Source organism: Cherax quadricarinatus, chromosome 7, assembly GCF_038502225.1.
Source record: "Cherax quadricarinatus isolate ZL_2023a chromosome 7, ASM3850222v1, whole genome shotgun sequence".
In the NCBI taxonomy this organism is placed as follows: Eukaryota; Metazoa; Arthropoda; class Malacostraca; order Decapoda; family Parastacidae; genus Cherax; species Cherax quadricarinatus.
In genome coordinates, this window is record NC_091298.1 from 15,768,331 (window position 1) to 15,790,195 (window position 21,865).

Sequence of the window (21,865 nt, forward strand, 5' to 3'; positions counted from 1 at the left end):
CTGTGTTTGGAATCAGCTTTAATCATCAATACCATCACCATTTCACAAAATTTGGGGTCTTTCACCATCTCCAGGTTTTAGCAAAACCATTTCTTCCTAACAACCAACACACCTATCACCTGGGACTTTGTTCACACATACGTAACTTCACCCCTCCTCCTCGCTGCAGACTATGGTGAACTTTCTTTACACCTCATTGGCCTTTGTTCATCTATATATTACCTCAGATTGTAATTGTCTCTGTATGAATTGCTAAAGTCTTTGGTGGATAAAATGTCTTCAGCTAAAATACAGTACCATAACCTTCACATTGTTTCAATATCATACCCTACCTTCTCAACCATGCCGCACTTTGACCTTGCCTCGCCTTGACTATGCCTCACCTTGATGATGCCCCACCGCCTTGACCATGCCCTATCTCTTCAGCCATTCGCTACCTCCCTGACCACGTACTGAGTATGCAATCACACCATTGTTCCTTAATTATACTATACCTCTGTGACCACTTCCAGTCTCAGCAACCATAACTTGCAACCACCCTGCCTATGTGACCACATTGCCTCAATACTGTATAGTATATTATATTACTGTATAAAGTATATTAACATTTTCCTCCACAAATCTAAATCACTTATTATTTTAATAGAAAAAATTAATAAAATAATACATGTATTCTTCCATCAGGTGTATAACTTTGCAATACGATCAACATTACTCAGTTCTGAAGTCTTGAAGCATTGTGGAGAATATGGAGAAGCTGCAATGATGTTTATCAAGCTCACTTCAGAGGAGAGTGACCTGTTGTCTGCTCTTATGTTAGAGCAAGCAGCTCACTGTTTCATTAACTCCCAGAGACCACTGCCAAGGAAGTACGCTTTCCATATGACTCTTGCAGGACACAGATTTAGCAAGGCTGGACAGCGATCCCATTCATTAAGAGCATATAAACAATCCTTCCAGGTATACTTCAAAAATTTTTATGATCAAAATTGGTAATGTGCTACTGTTGGAATTTACTACATTTTATGATTTTTAGTGGTCAGTATGCTGCAGTTATGCAGTAACAGAATTGTGCCATATTTATTAATTTTAAAAAGTCTGCATTAACTATTCATTGAGGTTTGTTCAATTTAGCTGTTAGTCAAGAATAATGTCATTTTTGTGCTAATATGTATGTGAGCAACATAAGAAAGTTGAGGAAGAGTATCAAAGGACAGTTAAGGACATGTACTGACCTAAGTTTTCAGGGAACAAGTTGCAGTTTTGGATCCTATTTAAGTATCACTAATCTGTATGCATGTGTGCTTACACGAGTCTAGGGATGAGGAAACTCATTAACTTCTCTTGTATTAGAGAAATATGAACATTTTTATTAATTACTTTGTTGACATAGATTCAAATAACACATATTTGAATTATTTTAATTTAAAGTAAAGTAATGTAGAACTCATTGATAAGATACCACCTTTTTCTGCCCTGTTTGTAGTGCAGGTGGGCACCTACCAGAAAAAGACAGAAAATGTATATAGATATACAGAGTTAGTTAAACTTTCATGTCACCTTCCATACTAATATTGCTGCATGTTAGCAAAATATCCACTTTCAGCCTTTTCATTATGTATAGTACATCTGCACCTCTGCAAAAACAGTGATTATGTGTGAGTGAGGTGAAAGTGTTGAATGATGATGAAAGTATTTTCTTTTTGGGGATCTTCTTTCTCTTTGGGTCACCCTGCCTCGGTGGGAGACGACCGACTTGTTGAAAAAAAAAAAAATCTGTTAATATCTGTTATAGGTATAAATCTCTCAGTATAAATTGTCAGAGTATTACACTTGTACCACAAATGTATTTTCTTTGAAATATTATGACTATAAACCTTAAATTTTCAGCATGCTATAAGAGATATATCTAGAAAAATATTTGTTATTACAGGTTTATGCAAGCCGAGGTTGGGTACTTGCAGAGGATCACATTCATTTTACCTTGGGGAAGCAAGCTCACCATTTGAAGCAGCTTACAGAGGGATTGGAAGCTTACACTCATCTTGTGGACCAAAGACTAAAGAAGAATGCTTCAAGCCAACAGTCTTTGTCCCAACAGACGGCTTATGTGAGGGAGTTCATTAATACCTTCCATCAGTATATCCAGCAAGAATGGGATTCATCAACTAGTCTCCCTTGTCTTCCACTTCCTTTAATTGACTCTCAGTCTACTAGTGTCTTATTGGGAGCTCCTCAGGATCCCCCAACAAGTTCTGAATGGACATGTGCATCTTATGTATCCTTGGACAGTGATATGACTAATAATGAACGGTGGTATTCATTAGAGCGAAACTTGGTTGAGACAAGTCATGGTTCATCTTTGGTATTTCGGCCAAATTTGCAGTTACTCAATTGTGACACTCCAAATACACAGAGTCCAATTGTTCCAGTAAATGAACCGGTGTTAGTCGAAATTTTAATGAAAAATCCATTAGCAGTAAGTTTAATGATAAGTGATGTTCGTTTAGTTTTTTCATTTGAGCCAGCCAAACATGTAGAAGCTAATGATGCTCCTGTAAAAGATTTTTTATATTCTGGGTTCAATCTTCCAGCTGGTGCTGAGGAAAAAGTTAGACTAGAATTACATCCCCAGTGTACAGGAAAACTATTAATAAAAGGGGTTATATATAAACTTTGCCTTACACCTGATATAACCTCAGGACACCCTCCTGGGTCTACATCATCTCCAGTAATTATTGAAGGTCAGCAGTTGATTGAAGTCAAGGGACCAAGACTGAATAACACTTCAGCGGAGAAGTGCAGTGTCATCTATGCATGTGATAAAAGATTAGAAATAACTGTTGTGCCACCAATGTCAAGAATAAATGTGACATTTCATGATATACCTCAGATTCTCAGTTGTGGTGAGCTCTGCAGCATAGATGTGTTGATAACAAACATAGGACCAGCCCCAGTAAGTAAGCTTCTACTAGCTGTGTCAGATCCTAATCATGTGTACCTGGACATAGAAGAAACACTGTTACCTGCTAAGCCCATTTGCGTCCTCTCTGATCTTGAGACTGCAGATAGCAAAATTGCCAATTGGACTACGACAGTAGCACTACCTAATGGTGTGTTAAATTCTGGTGATGTTATACAACCCAAACTGTGGCTTCATGCACCCATGACACCAGGAGCATTTGATGTGGAACTGCTGTTCTACTATGAAACTCTAAATTCACCAGGGAGAAGCCAGTTAGTATATACAATATGATTATTTTACTGTATTTTTGTCTCTATTATATTATGATTATGGAACTTAAATGTTGTTGCTTATAAAACTTTTATTGCTTGCAAACAAATACTTGTTTTTGCTTGTATAATTTGTCCCCTAGGATGGTTAGAGGAATGGGATTTGTAGAGGGTTAAGCATTGTCAGGCTTGTGTGAATGTGTTGTATAGGAGTGAAAGGAGACAAGTGGTTTTTAATGGACATGTTGCTGGAGTGTGAGTAAAATAACATTCATGAATTGATTCAGGGAAACCAGTTAGCTGAACTTCAGATGTGTAAGTGAGAGGTGCAGTGCTTTTAAAGGAAGGATTGGGATTTTACAGTTTGGAGGGTCATTCAGATTGTGAGGTCTGCACATATCTAACATGACTGATGTTGAATTATTACTACAATATTATCAAATTAAGTGCTATACCCTTTAAGGGTCATACATTGTTGCTGATATTGAATTAATGCTGGTAAAAGTTTCCTGTATTTTGTATCACCTTACCTTGGTGGGGGATGGTTGGTGTGGTGTTAAAAAAAGTTATTTCATTACATGTATTCCTTTTTTTTCTTTTCTTTTTAGTAGGCTATACAGGAAAAGGGGTTATTTAGTGAAGGAATTCAGAGAAACCGGTTATTTTTATATAACCGGACTTAAGTACTAGAAATGGGAAGTACAATGCCAGCACTTTAAACGAGGGGTTTGTGATGTTGGCAGTTTGGAGGGATATGTTATATATGCTTCTAAACTGTTGTATCTGGGCACCTCTGCAAAGACAGTGATTGTGTGTGAGTGAGGTGGAAGTGTTGAATGATGATGAAAGTATTTTTTTTGGGGGGGAGGGGGTTTCTTTTTTTTGGGGTCACCCTGCCTCGGTGGGAGACGGCCGACTTGTTAGAAAAAAAAATGTATTCCTTTGAGGCTAATAATCCCTTCTCCTGTATGAATTACTAAATTAACTACAATTTCCATTTAGATCTAACACATTTTTCATTTCTGGCTAATACTTTACTATTTGTTGTAATTAAATTGTGCCGTATGTTTAATTACCTGTTTAAGTTTGTAGGGTGAGGTGCGCATAATTACCTCTTTGGTCTCTTCATTAATACTTTTTGGAGGTAACTTAGCCCTCATATTGACAGCTCATTCTACTACTGTTGTCTTGAAGTATTTTCTGATGTCTGTATAACTTAGACATGAAGTTCTCATGTTTTCTTTTATTCAGAATCTACTGGTTTGAGTGTATGTCATTTCTTACCCAGTGTTTACCTTTTCATTTTCATTTTCAAATTCTTTCCATATACTGGATAAGGATTTTGGAATTATCTTCCCTTGGACCATAATAATTTATGCTTTTAAAATTGCACTTAAATTTTTTTATAGCCAGTCATGCGAGTATTATGAATTTGGTCCAGTTTATATTTCCTATCCTTTACCATTTTACTGTATGATTTTCAGATATAGGTTGGTGCGGCACTACAGCAGTATTTACGTAGAAAGAAGTTTAAGTTTTCAGGTATCATCCACAATAAGTCAGAATCTTCAAGAGTCACTAGGAGACCAACAGGAGAATAAGAGAATTTGCAGTTACACCTCTAATCTCATTGTAGAAGCTCAAAATAACTCTGAGGTAAGAACAGGTACCAGATGATAAGTGAGCAAGTGAGTGAGTGCCTAAATTTGAATTTTTACTGACTGATCAGATCAACCTTCAAGGGGAAAACTCTTGATGGTAGTAAAAGGCTATTGTTCCAAGGAATTAGAATTACCCTTCCCTTCCTCATGTCAACCCTAATTATTTCTCATTCCCCAGGAGCTGTGTGGCCCCTAAAGGTCTAGCTCTTCCTTAATAATAATAATAATAATCCTAGGTAGTAGGTTGGTAAACAGCAACCACCCAAGGAAGTACTACCGTCCTGCCAAGTGAGTGTAAAACGAAAACCTGTAATTGTTTTACATGATGGTAGGATTGCTGGTGTCTTTTTATTGTCTCATACACATGCAAGATTTCAGGTACGTCTTGCTACTTCTACTCACACTTAGGTCACACTACACATACATGTACAAGCATATATACAGTGGACCCCCGCATAACGATGGCATCGCATAGCGATTTTTCCGCATAACGATTACTTTTATCGCAAAATTTTTGCCCCGCATACCGATTAAAAACCCGCATACCGATTTTCGTCCGAGACGCGTCCAATGTGCCCTCACATGTGCCGGCCGTCCCATTGTTTACCAGCCAGCCTCCGCGGTAACATCCAAGCATACACTCGGAATATTTCGTATTATTACAGTGTTTTCGGTGGTGTTTCTGGAAAATAAGTGACCATGGGCCCCAAGAAAGCTTCTAGTGCCAACCCTGTGGTAAAAAGGGTGAGAATTAGTATGGAAATTAAGAAAGATTTTGAAGGGTTTGGGGCTAACCCTGAGAAGCCTATGCCAGTTGTGGAATCCATTGTGCCTACTTCAAAGATTAAGGAAATGTGTGCAGAGTGGTTTGAACTGCAAACCTTTATAGATGAAAATCACCCTGACACAGCTGTTGCAAGCCGTGCTTGTGACTATTTCAATGACAATGTTATGGCCCATTTTAGGAAAGTCTTGAAGAAACGGGAGGTACAGAGCTCTATGGACAGATTTGTTGTGCGACAGAGGTCCAGTGACTCTGAAGCTGGTCCTAGTGGCATTAAAAGAAGAAGGGAAGTAACCCCAGAAAAGGACTTGCTACCTCAAGTCCTAATGGAAGGGGATTCCCCTTCTAAACAGTAAGAAGATAATGCTCTCCCCTCCTCCCATCCCATCAATCATCACCAGATCTTCAATAAAAGTAAGTGTCATGTAATTGTGCATGCCTTTTTCAGTTTGTGTGTATTAAAATTAACATTTCATGTGGTAAAAAAATTTTTTTTTCATACTTTTGGGCGTCTTGCACGGATTAATTTTATTTCCATTATTTCTTATGGGGAAAATTAATTCGCATAACGATTATTTCGCATAACGATGAGCCCTCTTGCACGGATTAAAATCGTTAACCGGGGGTCCACTGTATATATATTATAGGTAGTAGGTTGGTAGACAGCAACCGCCCAGGGAGGTACTACCGTCCTGCCAAGTGAGTGTAAAACGGAAGCCTGTAATTGTTTTACATGATGGTAGGATTGCTGGTGTCCATTTTTCTGTCTCATAAACATGCAAGATTTCAGGTATGTCTTGCTACTTCTACTTACACTTAGGTCACACTACACATACATGTACAAGCATATATATACACACCCCTCTGGGTTTTCTAATATTTTCTTACTAGTTCTTGTTCTTGTTGTTTATTTTCTCTTACCTCCATGGGGAAGTGGAACAGAATTGTTCCTCTGTAAGCCATGCGTGTTGTAGGAGGCAACTAAAATGCCGGGAGCAAGGGGCTAGTAACCTCTTCTCTTGTATATATTACTAAATGTAAAAGGAGAAACTTTCGTTTTTCCTTTTGGGCCACCCCGCCTCGGTGGGATACGGCCGGTGTGTTGAAAGAAAGAAATATATATATACACACCCCTCTGGGTTTTCTTCTATTTTCTTTCTAGTTCTTGTTTTTGTTTATTGCCTCTTACCTCCATGGGGAAGTGGAACAGAATTCTTCCTCCATAAGCCATGCATGTTGTAAGAGGCAACTAAAATGCCGGTAGCAAGGGGCTAGTAACCTCTTCTCCTGTATATATTACTAAATGTAAAAGGAGAAGCTTTCATTTTTCCTTTTGGGCCACCCTGCCTCGGTGGGATACGGCCGGTGTGTTGAAAGAAACATACAAGATTTCAGGTATGTCTTGCTGCTACTACTCACATTTATGTCACACTAAACATGCATGTACAAGCATATATATACACACCCTTCTGGGTTTTCTTCTGTTTTTCTTACTTGTTATTGTTTATTTCCACTTATCTCCATGGGAAAGTGGAACAGAATTCTTCCTCCGTAAGCCATGTGTGTTGTAAGAGGCGACTAAAATGCCAGGAGCAGGGGGCTGGTAACCCCTTGTCCTGTATATATTACTAAATGTAAAAGGAGAAACTTTCGTTTTTCCTTTTGGGCCACCCCTCCTCAGTGGGATACAGCCAGTGTGTTGAAAGAAAGAATAATAATAATAATAATAATAATGTGTACAAGGGGCCTGGATATACAGCAAGCATGCGTGAGCGTGTTTGATGGAGTGAATGGAGACGAATGTTTTTTGGGACTTGACAAGTGGTTGGAGTGTGAACAGGGTAATATTTTGTGAAGGGATTAAGGGAAACCAGTTAGCTGGAGGTGGAAACAATGCCTGCCCTTTAAAGGAGGGGCTTGGAGTATGTGCTGTATGAAGTGACATCTGAACTGTCGTATCTGAGTGCCTTTGCAAAGACAGTGATTTTGTGTGAATGATGGTTAAAGTGTTTCTTTATTTTTTTGGGGTCACCCTGCCTCGGTGGGAGATGGCCGATGTGTTGAAAAAATATATTGATTAACGAGCGGAGTGAGCTAAGAATGGTAACAGTTCAAGCACAAAATGAAAAGAAACAGCTGTGATATTTCAGTTCAGAGGATCATTTGAAATGTGTAGTACAGTAATACGCATCTTGTGACGGTAATATCTGGTAAAAACTTAATGAAGTCTAAAGAATATGAATGATAAATGAGAGTCTGTCTAAAAACATAGGATAGCATTGCTGCTGTTCTGATAATGGAATGAGAAAATTTTAAATGTGACAATAAATTGGCATTTACAAAGGTTATCCAAACTACATTCATGATGTATTTTTAGGATACATATTTTTCATTTAGTTATTAATATGATAAAATAACAAGAGACAACAGACCACTAAATCTCAGTGACATCAAAGAAACTATTGATAGGGAAGAATAGAGATCACTGTTTCTTCCATTGATAGTTCATTTCTTTGGCTCATACACCTCCACTTGGTGCTTTGCTATATTTTCTCTTTCTCCACCTTCACGTATATATGTCCCTATTTTAATTATTGTTTTATCATTCTTTTTCTACTTTCACTTAGTATGAGAGGAATTCCAAAGCAAATATGCAAAAATTTTTATCATTTTCACTTTTTTCAATTATGTATCTTAATTTTTTATAAAATTGTAGCTCAATTAACCAAGTGATTCAACAGGACTTAGCCAGAACTCCCAATTTCAATAGGCTATATCTTTGCTTCTAATCAAGATGGAGAACACAAATTAATTGCATCAAATATATGAGGAACTTGATGTTCCCAAAGTGAGTGGACATCACAAGTGAATGCTAGTATTACCTTAAAAAAGCTGGGAAGCTTTTCATATAGACACCAATGTTGTGTGGAAGCCCAGTTCATTTGTATACGAAGCATGCATCCTCCGGTAAAAAAAAATCTTGAATCTGCGAGAGAAGCTCATAGAGTAGCAGAATGTGGGACATGGAGGACTAGCTTCTGATCCTTGAGTCTGGCCCTTGCTGACAAAGATTATAGTGCCATACACAGAAATCTGCTTGCTGATTAAACAGAGGCTGTCTATTAATTTGTAATAAAAAGTGTGTTGGGTTACAGATGGAGAACCACCACCGCCATATTTCGAAAGGTTGGGAATAAAGGATGGAGATGTCTTCTTATAGCAATGATAATGTACATCAACTCAACTCATAACTGTAGGTCATCACATTCAGACAGAAGCACCAGAGGAAGGCGATGTGAAATGATGTTCTGCTCAGAAGCATTGGGTCTTTCATGTGTTAACTGGTTAGGCAAAACAAACAACTTTATTTCTATAAAGTGGTATACTGTACATTATACAATTATGGTAATTGACATGTATAAACTACTTTATGAATCCTTCCTCTGTAACCCATGTGTGCATCATAAGAGGCAACTAAAATGCCAAGAGCAAGAGACTAGTAACCCCTTCTCCTGTATACATTACTAAATTCCTCTTTTTTCACGTCATCCTACCTCAGTGAGAGACAGCTTGTGTGTTAAAAAAAATTCTAGTTATGCAAAGCATTTTGGGTAGCCTTAAAACTAACTAATGATTACCATTCAGTGAGACACACACATAGTACATGAAAATGAGAATACTTAGTTTGTATTATATTGAAGGTTTACGGTAATTTAATAAAAATTCTAATTAAAAATACGTTAAGGATGAAGATAGGTACCTGAATTGATGCAAGAAAAAAAGCCTTTCTAGTAATAAATGAGAGTTGAAGGAAGGCTGAAACAAGAGTAGGGGCAATATTAGATGAAAGGCAAGGTTTCAGATTTTACTCACCATAACAAAGTGTTGCCAGGTAAAGGATATTACGGATGCTAGAAGCTTGCACTTCTTTCATGCAGGGAAGAGTTCCACATCCATAGTTCCCTTATTAATCACAAGGGACTCATGCAATGTTTGTGAAACTCTGGGGTGCAAGTCCCTACTAAAATTCACTGTAGAAAAAATCTCCCGTTTAGTTGGATTAGTATTTTTATTTATAGCATTAGTTTTTGTTAGGTTTAGTTTAGTGAGATTAAGTTCCGGTTTGACGTATGTAATTGTATGGGAGTGAGGAGATCACTGTCCTCCAGGAACAAGGAGCAAGTTGGATATCCACATACAGTAAATGATGATCATTCTTAATGTTGACAAGAGGTCTTGATTTAAGAGTGAGTAAAGTGATAAGAATGTTATTGGTGTTATAGAGGTTATATAGACAGGTTTCTATTCCTAGGGGGTAATGGATTTTTAACACAAAAATATTATAAAAAATCCTTATATTTCTTTATCTTGGTTGCAATTAATTATATTTCACTATCTTAATTATAAGCTTATACAGTAATGAAAATTGGAGGTTTAGGAAAACTATTAATTTTTAAAGGGGGGTCAACATTTTTGAACCATTTGAAAAGAATCAGTCTTAGAATAAATTATATCTTCTGTGGTTTCCTCCTTTTCCCACATAGAGTATATTCTTACTGAGACAATTCTTATGCTTTCGACAAATTCTTGTTTTTTCAGTGCAAGCATGTGGTGCCTGCTTCCTTTATGTGATAACCAAACCAGCATGGGGAACTCGACAAATGTTTCAGGTGAAGGCATTTGAAATGTCTGGGGAGTATTCTCAACGGTGGGAAGTTTTTAGGGCAAGCAAGGCATTGAAGATATGGCTTAGGGAATACATTTAGCTTACTTGGGGATGCATAAATTTGTCATTCATTTGTTGAAATGGAAAATTAAAAAAGATTCTAGCATTGGGGGTATTTTGTACCCCAATTTTTAAATAACTTTTTTTTTTTTTTTTTTTTTTTTTTAACTACAGAAAACCCTCAATGTAACAGACTTCAACTTAATGAACTTTGGAAATCTGGAACAAAATCTGCTGAGTCAAGTGATTTAGAATCAATGAACAAAGTGCTTTGGTTAAAGAAATGGCTGTTTTGTTATGATCACAACAAAATTATCTCATCTTTATATACCACAGTCACCATTTTCAGTCACCCACTAACCCATATTAGTTAAATCGAGGACTTGCTATGATTATAATGGTGGTCGACTGAATTTACTCACCCTTGATATTACTCTTTCATTTTTTCTAGATATACATGTACTTGTTTTCTTTCATTCAACTTCTCCACTTGAAACCAAAATGTTTAGGAGTGAGGGACTGCTTCAGCTAGCATTCTACTTGGAAAATATAGAAAGAAAGTGACATGTAAAGACAAGGAACCAGTAAATGAAGAAAAATAAAGGTCATTAAGAAAGTTATGTTGTGAAGGAAATCAAGTATGTAATCAAGTCCAATAGTACTTCATTGTTAGCATAGTTAAAGAAAAAAAAATCATCAGGGGGAGACAGGGAAAACTCTAGCATTAATCACATGGGCAACCTAGTTCAACCTGTCTACTTCATATTCAGAGATTACATTTTCCTTTCAATACTATATCTCCTTAATATATTTTTTGTCATAATATGATTCCTTACTCATTTAAGCAATTTTTATTGACTATTTTTGTATTATTCTTTTAATTATAAAAATATTTACTATACAGAAATAATATATTATGAATCTTGGCCATTCATCTCTGCTAGGTCATATTTGTCCCTCTACAATATACAAATCTTTGATAACCCACTTGTAAGAAAGGGATGAAAGAGAAATAAAGTATAAGATGTGAAGGCCAGTTTATTTCTTATTTTATTTTGTACTGTATTTGCAGATAGATAGCACTTGCAGCACATACACAGTCATTGGCTTGAGTGGTAACAGTGAGAAATGGGCAGTTGTACCTCATTCACGTTTGCAAGGTCAGTGTACAAGAAGTCTCCAAGTTACAAACATTGGCACTTGTGAGTGGGGCAGTTACGAAACAATTTAATTTTTGCAACAGCTGATTTGCAGTACAAATGTGTGTGAAATATAACCAAAAGCCTTCAAGAGGAAACTGGACAAGTATCTTCACCAGGTATCAGATCAACCAGGCTGTGATAGATATGTGGGGCAGCAGGCCTTCAGCAGCAACAGCCTGGTTGACAGGCAAACACCAGATGAGCCTGGCCCATGGCCGGGCTCCAAGAGTAGTGAAACTCTCGAAACTCTTCAAAGGTATATCCTTTTCACATTGGCATTCTATAAATGCAAAAACAGTGATTATGTGTGAGTGTGGTGAAAGTGTTGAATGATGATGAAAGTATTTTCTTTTTGGGGATTTTCTTTCTTTTTGGGTCACCCTGCCTCTGTGGGAGACGGCCGACTTGTTAATAAAAAAAATGCAACATGCTTTAAAATTGAAACACCAGAATGCAGTAGTTTGCAAGTGGAAGCAGAGAGATTATAGTTGTAAGTTGAAATACCAGGAATGTAGTCTTTTATTAGCTGAGAAATTAAAAATACATAATACATTTTTGATAAATGTATTATGTATATGTATATATGTATATATTATGTATATGTATATGTGGAGTAAAATAAAGATTGGATGTGAAAAGTGGGTTATAGTAAGTGTGTATGCACCTGGAGAAGAGAGAAGCGTAGAGGAGAGAGAGAAATTCTGGGAAATGTTGAGTGAATGTGTGGGGAGTTTTGAATCAAGTGTGAGAGTAATGGTGGTTGGGGATTTCAATGCTAAAGTGGGTAAAAATGTTGTAGAGGGAGTAGTAGGTAAATTTCGGATGCCAGGGGTAAATGTAAATGGGGAGCCTTTAATTGAGCTATGTGTAGAAAGAAATTTGGTAATAAGTAATACATATTTTATGAAAAAAGAAGATAAATAAATATACAAGGTATGATGTAGCACGTAATGAAAGTAGTTTGTTAGATTATGTATTGGTGGATAAAAGGTTGATGGGTAGGCTCCAGGATGTACATGTTTATATAGGGGCAACTGATATATCGGATCATTATTTAGTTGTAGCTACAGTTAGAGTAAGAGTTAGATGGGAAAAGAGGAAGGTGGCAACAACAAGTAAGAGGGAGGTGAAAGTGTATAAACTAAGGGAGGAGGAAGTTCGGGCGAGATATAAGCGACTATAGGCAGAAAGGTGGGCTAGTGCAAAGATGAGTAGTGGGGGGGTTGAAGAGGGTTGGAATAGTTTTAAAAATGCAGTATTAGAATGTGGGGCAGAAGTTTGTGGTTATAGGAGGGTGGGGGCAGGAGGAAAGAGGAGTGATTGGTGGAATGATGAAGTAAAGGCTGTGATAAAAGAGAAAAAGGTTGCTTACGAGAGGTTTATACAAAGCAGAAGTGTTATAAGAAGAGCAGAGTATATGGAGAGTAAAAGAAAGGTGAAGAGAGTGGTGAGAGAGTGCAAAAGGAGAGCAGATGAAAGAGTGGGAGAGGCACTGTCAAGAAATTTTAATGAAAATAAGAAAAAAATTTGGAGTGAGTTAAACAAGTTAAGAAAGCCTAGGGAAAGTATGGATTTATCAGTTAAAAAACAGAGTAGGGGAGTTAGTAGATGGGGAGAGGGAGGTATTAGGTAGATGGAGAGAATATTTTGAGGAACTTTTAAATGTTGAGGAAGAAAGGGAGGCGGTAATTTCATGCACTGGCCAGGGAGGTATACCATCTTTTAGGAGTGAAGAAGAGCAGAATGTAAGTGTGGTGGAGGTACATGAGGCATTACGTAGAATGAAAGGGGGTAAAGCAGCTGGAACTGATGGGATCATGACAGAAATGTTAAAAGCAGGGGGGGATATAGTGTTGGAGTGGTTGGTACTTTTGTTTAATAAATATATGTACCTAGGGATTGGCGGAGAGCATGTATAGTCCCTTTATATAAAGGGAAAGGGGACAAAAGAGATTGTAAAAATTATAGAGGAATAAGTTTACTGAGTATACCAGGAAAAGTATACGGTAGGGTTATAATTGAAAGAATTAGAGGTAAGACAGAATGTAGGATTGCGGATGAGCAAGGAGGCTTCAGAGTGGGTAGGGGATGTGTAGATCAAGTGTTTACATTGAAGCATATATGTGAATAGTATTTAGATAAAGGTAGGGAAGTTTTTATTGCATTTATGGATTTAGAAAAGGCATATGATAGAGTGGATAGAGGAGCAATGTGGCAGATGTTGCAAGTATATGGAATAGGTGGTAAGTTACTAAATGCTGTAAAGAGCTTTTATGAGGATAGTGAGGCTCAGGTTAGGGTGTGTAGAAGAGAGGGAGAATACTTCCCGGTAAAAGTAGGTCTTAGACAGGGATGTGTAATGTCACCATGGTTGTTTAATATATTTATAGATGGGGTTGTAAAAGAAGTAAATGCTAGGGTGTTTGGGAGAGGGGTGGGATTAAATTATGGGGAATCAAATTCAAAATGGGAATTGACACAGTTACTTTTTGCTGATGATACTGTGCTTATGGGAGATTCTAAAGAAAAATTGCAAAGGTTAGTGGATGAGTTTGAGAATGTGTGTAAAGGTAGAAAGTTGAAAGTGAACATAGAAAAGAGTAAGGTGATGAGGGTATCAAATGATTTAGATAAAGAAAAATTGGATATCAAATTGGGGAGGAGGAGTATGGAAGAAGTGAATGTTTTCAGATACTTGGGAGTTGACGTGTCGGCGGATGGATTTATGAAGGATGAGGTTAATCATAGAATTGATGAGGGAAAAAAGGTGAGTGGTGCGTTGAGGTATATGTGGAGTCAAAAAACGTTATCTATGGAGGCAGAGAAGGGAATGTATGAAAGTATAGTAGTACCAACACTCTTATATGGATGTGAAGCTTGGGTGGTAAATGCAGCAGCGAGGAGACGGTTGGAGGCAGTGGAGATGTCCTGTCTAAGGGCAATGTGTGGTGTAAATATTATGCAGAGAATTCGGAGTGTGGAAATTAGGAGAAGGTGTGGAGTTAATAAAAGCATTAGTCAGAGGGCAGAAGAGGGGTTGTTGAGGTGGTTTGGTCATTTAGAGAGAATGGATCAAAGTAGAATGACATGGAAAGCATATAAATCTATAGGGGAAGGAAGGAGGGGTAGGGGTCGTCCTCGAAAGGGTTGGAAAGAGGGGGTAAAGGAGGTTTTGTGGGCTAGAGGCTTGGATTTCCAGCAAGCGTGCATGAGCGTGTTAGATAGGAGTGAATGGAGGCGAATGATACTTGGGACCTGACGATCTGTTGGAGTGTGAGCAGGGTAATATTTAGTGAAGGGATTCAGGGAAACCGGTTATGTTCATATAGTCGGACTTGAGTCCTGGAAATGGGAAGTACAGTGCCTGCACTTTAAAGGAGGGGTTTGGGATATTGGCAGTTTGGAGGGATATGTTGTGTATCTTTATACGTATATGCTTCTAAGCTGTTGTATTCTGAGCACCTCTGCAAAAGCAGTGATAATGTGTGAGTGTGGTGAAAGTGTTGAATGATGATGAAAGTATTTTCTTTTTGGGGATTTTCTTTCTTTTTTGGATCACCCTGCCTCGGTGGTAGACGGCCGACTTGTTGAAAAAAAAAAAAGTATATGTACTATATATATTATTAAGAGGGCTAGTAACCTCTTCTCTATGTATTACTAAATTTAAATAGAGAAACTTTCGTTTTTGTTTTGGGGCCACCCTGCCTTGGTGGGATATAGCCGGTTTGTTGAAAGAAGAATATTATTAAGAGTAAACCTTGCTATACAATCAGTATTCCTGTATGATAACTGAATATCAAGGGCCATTTGGTCCATTAGTGATGTGTAAGAAGAGGTCTGATTTGTGTTAACCAAGTAGGCACTTGTAATTGCATCTACTGTCTTGCATGTTTATTGCCAGTTGAAACAACTCAGATTAAGAAATTCACACTTTTGTTCTTAGTTATTTAAAAAGAAATATGGCAGTAAGTGGAGAGAATAAATATTTCTTAATTCTAGAGTTGTTGATGGCTATTGCTGTAATTCTTAATCCATTTTTTTTTTTAGTTATCTGACATGCTTTGTACCACAATAAATTATTAAACACTTCAGTTTTATTTAAAACAAAAAGAATTATAAATGATATTACTAAGTAATTTTTAAATATTACAATAAACAGTTCATGAAGGGCCATAAATAACTTGAAGGTTTAGACCTTGCAAAAATCTCTTTATGGAAGTGAACAGCCAGTTGCATATTTCTTAGATTTTTTTTTTTATTAAAGAAAATCAAGGATGGAGCAGAAAAGTATGACTAAGGAGTAATCTGATTGTTAAAGTAAGAGGTAAGGGTCATCCTAGGAAGATTTGGAGGAAGGAGATAAAAGAGGTTTTAGGTGCTAGCTTGTGTGAATGTTAGACTGAAGTAGTGGAGACTGTAATTTTTATTGCTTGAAGTGCTGTTGGAGTGTGTGCAAGGCGACATTTATGAAGGGATTCAGGGAAAACTGTTAGTTGGACTTAGTCTTGAAGGAAAGAAGTATAGTACCTGCACCCTGAAGGATTGGTGAGGATGTTGCTGTTTGAAGGGTCACTCTAATTGTGACATCTGTGCATTCTTTCAAGACAGCTACCATATTGAGTGAACGATATTAAATTTTGGTAGCTAAGCAACTATTAAGAATAAGAATTTTATATCAGCATGATACATGTTTGTACAAAGGAGTTTAACAGTTTAGTGTACATGCCAAGAGCCCCTTTATATGCAGAGCATTTTGGGCAAACTTAAGATTAATAAGGCAATAATAGTGAAGTAAATTTGTACATATGGTCATTAGGTGAGTTTACAGTGAATACAAGAGAATGTAGACTGTCTTAGGAACTGTTCAATTGAAATTAAATTATAATAATTGCAGAATATGACCAGTACAGTTAAATTAGAGGAAGGGTTGAACAAAGACTTGAAGTTGTGAATGATTGGATTTTTGTACTTCTACCCTTATTGTTCTAATAAAATATTTTGCATTCATTTAGCCAATTTGTTTATTATAATTGCTTCTTCCTTTTATTAATTTACTTACCTCAAGATTTTATCAATATTGGAATGATATCTTTCACCCCAATATATATGTAATATTTCAAGCTTGGTAACAGTGCAATTTTTATCAGGCAAGCTGCATATTAATTTTTTATTTGTAAATTTGACATAAATTGGAGAATACTGGAATTTCTAACTGGGTTTTACTTTTTGATGAAGGTCTACAGCTCAAATCAGGAGAGTCTTGCCATCTTTGTGTTAAATGCATTCAGCATTTGAACACACAAAAACATGGGCTGATTATTTCACAGCTTCACTTTGGAAGTTGCCAGGTAAGCTGATGCATAAATGCTAAGTTTGAATATAGTCATTTGGTGTGAATATTTATCTTGTTGAAATCATGTTGTTGGATGTGACTCGAGAACTGTTAAAATTAAAGCTTTAGTATATAATTATTATAAAAAAAATGGACTTTGGGCAATACTGATTATGTATATAGTGTAAATACCAGGATTCTTAAGTATGCCTAGTTTAAATAAAATAGACAGTACATTCATTTCTTTCTGAACATTTGCTTTTATGAAAATTAATGCAAAGCTGTATGACCCTTGTACTATTTATTATTTAGTTTGTGAATTATGAGAAAAGCTTACAGAGTCCTGAGTGAATTACTTTTGTCAATATAGAGTTGCATATTGCAGTAATAGTGATATACAGTACTTCATTGTTTAATATTTTCAAGGTACCTCTGAACTCTTGGTGGCGCTTTTCACTAAGAGAACGTATAAATCTTCAAGACCTTGTGGCTGATCCTTCTCCTCCAAACCCATCATCAGAGCACATCCCTCCACCACCAACCCCAACTCAGCAAGATGCAAACCACATAATTGATGCAAATAGTTTAGACATGGTAGTCTCTATTTTATGGAAGGTAAGAGGGAGAATACTTCCCGGTAAAAGTAGGTCTTAGACAGGGATGTGTAATGTCACCATGGTTGTTTAATATATTTATAGATGGGGTTGTAAAAGAAGTAAATGCTAGGGTGTTGGGGAGAGGGGTGGGATTAAATTATGGGGAATCAAATTCAAAATGGGAATTGACACAGTTACTTTTTGCTGATGATACTGTGCTTATGGGAGATTCTAAAGAAAAATTGCAAAGGTTAGTGGATGAGTTTGAGAATGTGTGTAAAGGTAGAAAGTTGAAAGTGAACATAGAAAAGAGTAAGGTGATGAGGGTATCAAATGATTTAGATAAAGAAAAATTGGATATCAAATTGGGGAGGAGGAGTATGGAAGAAGTGAATGTTTTCAGATACTTGGGAGTTGACGTGTTGGCGGATGGATTTATGAAGGATGAGGTTAATCATAGAATTGATGAGGGAAAAAAGGTGAGTGGTGCGTTGAGGTATATGTGGAGTCAAAAAACGTTATCTATGGAGGCAAAGAAGGGAATGTATGAAATTATAGTAGTACCAACACTCTTATATGGATGTGAAGCTTGGGTGGTAAATGCAGCAGCGAGGAGACGGTTGGAGGCAGTGGAGATGTCCTGTCTAAGGGCAATGTGTGGTGTAAATATTATGCAGAAAATTCGGAGTGTGGAAATTAGGAGAAGGTGTGGAGTTAATAAAAGCATTAGTCAGAGGGCAGAAGAGGGGTTGTTGAGGTGGTTTGGTCATTTTGAGAGAATGGATCAAAGTAGAATGACATGGAAAGCATATAAATCTATAGGGGAAGGAAAGAGGGGGTAGGGGTCGTCCTCGAAAGGGTTGGAAAGAGGGGGTAAAGGAGGTTTTGTGGGCGAGGGGCTTGGACTTCCAGCAAGCGTGCATGAGCGTGTTAGATAGGAGTGAATGGAGACGAATGATACTTGGGACCTGACGATCTGTTGGAGTGTGAGCAGGGTAATATTTAGTGAAGGGATTCAGGGAAACCGGTTATTTTCATATAGTCGGACTTGAGTCCTGGAAATGGGAAGTACAATGCCTGCACTTTAAAGGAGGGGTTTGGGATATTGGCAGTTTGGAGGGATATGTTGTGTATCTTTATACGTATATGCTTCTAAACTGTTGTATTCTGAGCACCTCTGCAAAAGCAGTGATAATGTGTGAGTGTGGTGAAAGTGTTGAATGATGATGAAAGTATTTTCTTTTTGGGGATTTTCTTTCTTTTTTGGGTCACCCTGCCTCGGTGGGAGATGACCGACTTGTTGAAAAAAAAAAAAAAAGAATATATGGGGCAAAGTTAATAATTATCAAAAAATTTTATGCTTTATTTCTTTTCATCCTTACCATCTGGAAGAGAGAGAGACATTAAAACATGGACGTGATTATTACATTTCATGAAGTGTTTAAACCCATCAGTGCCTTTCAGCACAAGGAGTGTTGGAGGCTGGATCTCCTGTCCACTTATTACAATTTGGACTCCGATCAGTTAGTCATTACAACAAAGTCAGCAGTCTTAGTGATGTTCTCTGTGCAAGGAAAAAACATTTCTGGCACATGTCCTAATCAACAGTACACTTGAATATCTAGGTCTGAAATTAGTAGTGAATATGAAAACTAAATGGCAGGAGTGGTAAATCTTGTGATTTTTTTTTTTTAGCGCACACAGGCGATCCCCCACTGAGGTAGGGTGACCCATAAAAAAAAAGGAAACTCATTTCACCATCACTCATTCAACAGCCATATTGTCTACTAATAGGAAGCAAAATATATAGAGAAGATGGAAAGGTATATGGTGGCCTGAAGGCCCTCGTGCCATTTTATTGAGGTTTTTACATGAGACATCACAGGTTACTGAATATTATATTGTCAGCCATATTGGACATCAAGCCACATTGATAACCACAGAGGTACACTTACTGTGCATGATTTTACGATTTCTCTAGTCTAAATCTCTACAATGATTATTGCTTTCTGTACTGTTGGATGAAGTTATTGGCAAGATGGTAGGGCAGAATTGCAGAATTTCATCTGAGTTTTCAACAAACTGCAACTTACCTACTGATTCTGAGACTGAGCAGTATTATAGGAACAGTGTCTTTGTAATCCTTGACTATTATTTCAGACTAGCTTGTTCTACTGGGTCTGGTGCAGTGCTCCATCCTTGAGTGGAGGTGACCAGACTGGGTGGGTCGTTGGGCTAATCTGGGGTGGGTGGGTCATTGGTCTAATCCGGGGGGGACGACATGGACCTGCTCCGCATGGGTCAGTAGGCCTGTTGCAGTGTTCCTTCTTTCTTATGTTCTTATGTTTCTTTAGCAGTTCAACAGTCTGAGTAATGAAGATTACTCTTAGCAGTTGAACAGTTTGTAACATTACAGCAGTGGGAGGTCTCAGTGAAAATGTCATCTTCAAGCAAATATATTCAACAAACATTAAATTGTAATGCAAATCAGAGGACTTGTATCAAGAAATGCCTGGTCTTGAATTCTCAGCTGATATATTCTAATACTGTATCAGAATTTCATCATGTATTTTTGTCAGTTCACCAGCATCTAGGGCTTCAGGTGAATGCACCTTAAATGTGTTGAAGCAGATAAAGAATTATCACAAGTCCACTATGGAATAAGAACATTTGAATGGACTCATCGTGCTGAACATCGTTTGTGACATGGCATGAAAACTAGATTTTACCTGTTTTGTCAGTGCCTTCATAGAGAAGAGCCCAAGAAAAGCCCTTATCAATTAATAAAATATTCAAGTTGTCTGGTTGTAGTATGTTCTTTGCCTTAAAACCACTTGACTCACGAAATCGTAATGACACGATTGCAAACAAACCATACCACGGGCAGGATTTGAACCCGTGGTCAGAGAGTCTCAAAACTCCAGTGGCTAACGCGATGGTCTGGAGTTTTGAGACTCTCTGACTGCGGGTTCAAATCCCGCCCGTGGTATGGTTTAAAACCACTTGTTTCCATGGTAGCAGATGTTCAAAATGTATGGAATAAGTGGTAGGTTACTTGAACAGTAAAGAGATTTTATGTGGATAGTGAGGTGCAGGTTAGCATGTGTAAGAGAGAGGGAGATTAGTTTCCAGTAAAAGCAGGTCTTAGACAGGAATGTGTGATGTCTCCATGGTTGTTTAATATATTTGCAGATGGAGTTGTAAAAGAAGTGAATGCTAGGGTGTTAGGAAGAGGTATGGGATTGAAAGAGTAAATCTGGTACAGAGTGAGAGTTGTCAAAGTTGCTTTGTGCTGATTCCACACAGGTTTTCTGGGAGATTCTGAAGAGAAGTTGCAAAGGTTGGTAAACTAATTTGGTAAGGTATGTAAAAGAAGGAAATTAAAAGTAAACATAGGAAAGAACAAGGTGATGAGAGTATCAAAAAAATATAGGCAGTGAGAAATTGGATACTACATTGGAGAGAGTGTGAAGGAAGTATAACTGCACCAACATAGTTGTATGGGAGTGAAGCACGGGTTTTAAATGTTGCAATGAGGAGGAGGCTGGAGGCAGTAAAGATGTCGTATTTGAGGGCAGTGTGTGGCATGAATATTATACAGAGAATTTAGAGTTTGGAGATTAGGAGATATAGAGTCACCAAAAGTATTAAGAGAGCAGAGGAGGGGTTGCTGAGATGGTTTGGACATTTAGAGAGGATGGAGAAAAATAGGATGACTAGGAGAGCTTGCAAATGTAGGATGGAGGGAAGGAGGGATAGGAATCATCCTAGGAAAGGTTGGAGGGAGGGGGTAAAGGAGGTTTTGAGTGCTAGGAGCTTAGACATCCAACAGACTAGTGTGAGCCTGTTAGATAAGAGTGAATGGAGGCAAGTGGTTTTTATGATTTGACTTGATGTTGGAGTGTTATTAAGCTAAGAACTATGAGGGATTCAGGAAAGCCATTTAGCTGGACTTAAGTCTGGAGGTGAGAAGTACAGGGCCTGCACTCTGAAAGACAGCTGGGGATATATCAGTTTGGAGGGTCAACTGAATTGTGATGTTGGTGCCCTTTTGGCAAGGTTGATTGAGTGATACTGAAAGTGTTTTCTTCTTTGTTGGGTCACCCTTCCTCAGTGGGCAATGGCCAGTGTGAGAGAGAGTTAGAGAAAGTAAGTTAGTGAGTGAGTGTTGGTTTATTTATTTTCATGTATCTTTTTATGTTAGGTGCATCAAGAGCGGAATTTTAACTTGAAGGGTTAGCCACCCAGGATAATCCACTGAGGTCAGTGCATCATTGGGGACTGTGTTTTCTTTCCATTGGGGTCCTTAAATCTTCTTCGCCCAGGATGC

The 21,865-nt window shown here is 37.7% G+C and overlaps 1 protein-coding gene across 2 annotated transcripts in view; it reads left to right on the forward strand.

Moving 5' to 3' along the window:
* The window catches only part of l(3)76BDm (trafficking protein particle complex subunit 8 homolog l(3)76BDm), a 75,337-nt gene that overhangs the window by 38,213 nt on the left and 15,259 nt on the right, over nt 1–21,865 (forward strand). For both annotated transcript variants that reach the window (XM_070082330.1, XM_070082331.1), the window contains exons 7-12: nt 685–960; nt 1,934–3,237; nt 4,719–4,890; nt 11,478–11,565; nt 16,843–16,955; nt 17,366–17,554. In XM_070082330.1, the coding sequence (XP_069938431.1) occupies nt 685–960; nt 1,934–3,237; nt 4,719–4,890; nt 11,478–11,565; nt 16,843–16,955; nt 17,366–17,554 (2,142 nt within the window). The remainder of the gene's footprint in view (nt 1–684; nt 961–1,933; nt 3,238–4,718; nt 4,891–11,477; nt 11,566–16,842; nt 16,956–17,365; nt 17,555–21,865) is intronic.